Source organism: Hipposideros armiger, unplaced genomic scaffold, assembly GCF_001890085.2.
Source record: "Hipposideros armiger isolate ML-2016 unplaced genomic scaffold, ASM189008v1 scaffold_11, whole genome shotgun sequence".
NCBI lineage: Eukaryota > Metazoa > Chordata > Mammalia > Chiroptera > Hipposideridae > Hipposideros > Hipposideros armiger.
Genome location: NW_017731361.1, coordinates 3,817,222 through 3,820,487, shown reverse-complemented (window position 1 = coordinate 3,820,487; position 3,266 = coordinate 3,817,222). Strand labels below are relative to the sequence as shown.

At 40.6% G+C, this 3,266-nt stretch overlaps 1 protein-coding gene across 7 annotated transcripts in view; it reads right to left on the bottom strand.

Moving 5' to 3' along the window:
• The window catches only part of LOC109393460 (protocadherin gamma-C4), a 161,371-nt gene that overhangs the window by 99,140 nt on the left and 58,965 nt on the right, over window positions 1-3,266 (bottom strand). Inside the window, exon 1 of one of the 7 annotated variants that reach the window (XM_019662750.1) lies at window positions 331-1,340. The exons of the other annotated variants lie outside the window; for them this stretch is intronic. Coding sequence (XP_019518295.1) covers window positions 331-915 — 585 coding nt within the window. The 5' untranslated portion in view covers window positions 916-1,340. Of the gene's footprint in view, window positions 1-330; window positions 1,341-3,266 lie in introns of those variants that run through there. 7 annotated transcript variants of the gene reach the window in all.

Genomic DNA, 3,266 nt, shown 5'->3' with positions numbered 1-3,266 from the left:
TGATGTTGATATTTCCCCAGTGTTTTCATTAAGCTGGAATAACGGAGATTGCTTTTCACTAATCTTCCAGAATTTGTATGCCACTTCTCCGTTGGCTCCCTCATCCGGGTCGCTAGCTCTTACAGTAAGCAGCCGGGTGCCCGGCGGCACGTTCTCTGGGACAGTCACTCGGTAAATCGGTTGAGCAAACACTGGGGCATTGTCGTTGGTATCCAACACTGTTACTTGGATGTGCACTGTGCTGGAGCGACGCGGTGTGCCGCCGTCGGAGGCGATGAGGACCAGGTGGTGAGCAGCCTCTTGCTCGCGGTCCAGGGCGCGCTCCAGCACCAGCTCCGGGTAGATAGTTCCGTCGTCTCCAGTTTGCACGTCCAGGGAGAAGTAGTGGTGATTGGGGCTGAGCTGGTAGCTCTGCAGGGAATTTAAGCCCACATCCGGGTCCACAGCCTCTGGGAGCGGATAGTGTGTGCCAGGCGCAGCGATTTCATTAATTTTTACTTCCAGATTTTCGGCCTGGAATTTTGGGGCATTGTCGTTCACATCAGTGACTTCTATTTCTATACCATAAAGTTGCACTCTGTCTTCAACCAGCACTTTAAAGTTAACCATACACCGCGCGCTCTGAACGCATAGCTCCTCCCTGTCTATCCTGCCCGCGGTGACCAAGCTGCCGCTTTGCAAATTCAGAGCGAAAAGCTGCGTCCTACCTCTGGAGACGATGCGGACTCCGCGCTCCGCCAGCTCCCGGGGCTCCAACCCCAGATCCTTTGAGATATTTCCCACGATATGGCCTTTTTCTGTCTCTTCAGGCACCGAGTAGCGGATCTGGTTGGCCTGGGTCTCCCACAGCCTCCCCAGGAAAAGGCACAGCAGGACCAATCCTCTGAAGTGCGGGGGATTCATTGGAGCCGCCATTGTTGCCTCACTCCGGATTTTTTTTTTTCAGAATGCTTTCTATGCACGCTGACTTCTTAGGTTCTTTTTTCCTTCTGCAAATTATGGAGACCTTTCTTTCTCAGCAAAAACCTGAAGTGTCCCAAATTGAGAGGCTGAGTTTTGTTGCAATCCCAGAGTCGGTCTGTGTGATCTGCGGGGCTTTGTGTAGTAGCAGATTCTAATATCCGGATGGAGCGCTGATATTGAGCTTTTTCTTAGAGTTGGTGAACAGCGGCACTCAGAGTCCTAAGTCGTTACTACACTTACTGAGATATGCAGTACAGTACTTGATCACAGAGGATTGAAAAGTAAAACACTACTTTCTTCTAATTATAATTTTTTATTGCTCTAATTGTTTCTTTCATTCATATTTCAAAAGCAATTAACATTTGTGGATATCTTAGTTGATGAAGTGGAATGAAATTTCTATTAGGTATATTATTAAATCGTCCTTTTTTCCTTAATATCAAATAACTTACTCTAATTATTGGTAGAATTTTTCTTTCTGTCTATTCTTAATTGTATACATATATGTATCTTATATAATTTATATTGAATGAATATATATGAATAGATTATTCAGTTTGAAGTTATTCTATGAGGTTAATTATTTTGATAGTAAAATTCCTGGAGTAAGAGTTCCTTAAAATTTTGTTTACAAAAATAATTTTAATTAGGCAATAGCAATAGATTTTCTCAACTAATATTGCTAAATTTTAAAAGGATTGGATTTTAGATGTTACATATTTGTGATTGTAAAATTTTTATGCTGTTTCAAATTTTTGTTTTTACTTTTCTACATGACTACATAATGTATACACAGGCTATGGCATTTGAAAGATTCAAATGAACATACATTGAAAAGCGGGTTTTCATTTCAATCCTTTCATCAAGAAATCATGCAATTTTAAGGTACTCTTAAACTTATCCTAAGAATCACTTACACTTAGGTAATAATTTTGGGAAAAGAACACAAGATATGGAACAAAGTATAACTATTAGAAAGTAAAAAGTGCCATTATGAGAAATTTCTTTCAGCAGCTTGTTAAGACACCCTTTACTGAAGCAGTTCCTTAAGGGAAACCAAGCCAAAGACTGGTACTTACTTATGTAATCGCAACTTTATATATGCATGAAATTAGTAGTTTTTACCTTAGAATGGAATATTTAGGATTCTCTTCCCCACAGCCCCACAGTTACAAGGATGATAAGAAAACTCCTAGTCACTAAATTTTTTTTTTAGCTGAGCCATCCTGCCACCTGTTGGCAGCTCAACGGCAGCTCAGCTCGGGCTGGGCATTGAACCGCTGTTGCTCAGAGCTCAAACTCTTGTGCGAGCTCTTAACCAACTGAGCCACTCAGCCGGCCCTTAGTCACTAATTTTTAGTGCTCCCAATAAGACAAATCTAGTGACTTCCCTCCCCCCTTTTTTCCTTCAAATCAGGAATAAGAGCAAATGATAGAAGCACTGGCATTTGCTCTTCTTTTATCAAGTCTCTCATTCTGGTAATTATAAAGAGGAAGAGGAGGATTTTGTGTTCAAGAAAACTTGGAGGAACTTAGACAATGATTTGGACCTTCTGGTGAGTTCACTGAGTCAGCCAGTCTCTCTGTCTCTCACTGTCTCACATACACACAATGAGAGAGAGAGAGAGAGAGAGAGAGAGAGAGAGAGAGAGAGAGAGAGAGAGAGAGACATTACTTTTCTTACAATTATAACGGATTCAAAGAATCATGAATAGCTAGATACAAGGAACTAGACATGAGGAATAAACACAAGAAAGGGATGGAAACTACCACTGATCAATGAAGGACGATACCTAGTAGTAGTTTGCTTTAAAGGATCAATTAAATGATTGCCTACTTTAAATTTAATGTTTACTTACATATAACATTTTAAATATGATAAACAAAGAATGAGACAATGGGTAAATTTCAATAGCTTTGAAAAAGAGGTAAGAAATTGGCACACTACTTCTGCTGTGAAGCAGAGAGTACACTACTTTATAAATCCAAATTAGGTAAGATCCATCTATTTTACGGCACATAACTACTCCCAATCCACCACTCCCCTTAAAGAATGGAAGCACAGCTCTCTGACAGGCTATAATATCCTTAAGACAACCCGCTAGATTTGGAAATGTAATCTATTTTTATATAAATATGAAAAATTGGGTAAATGATGAAAATGTCTAGGCACTTAAATGGAACTCACCGCACTTAGTGTTTCAGGATGGGAAGTCGACTCACTGGAATTACAAAGTGGAAATAAGGCCCCAGATGAATCGCCGCAAAGTAAGTCTTGTCCTGAACTCAACTGCTCGTTACAT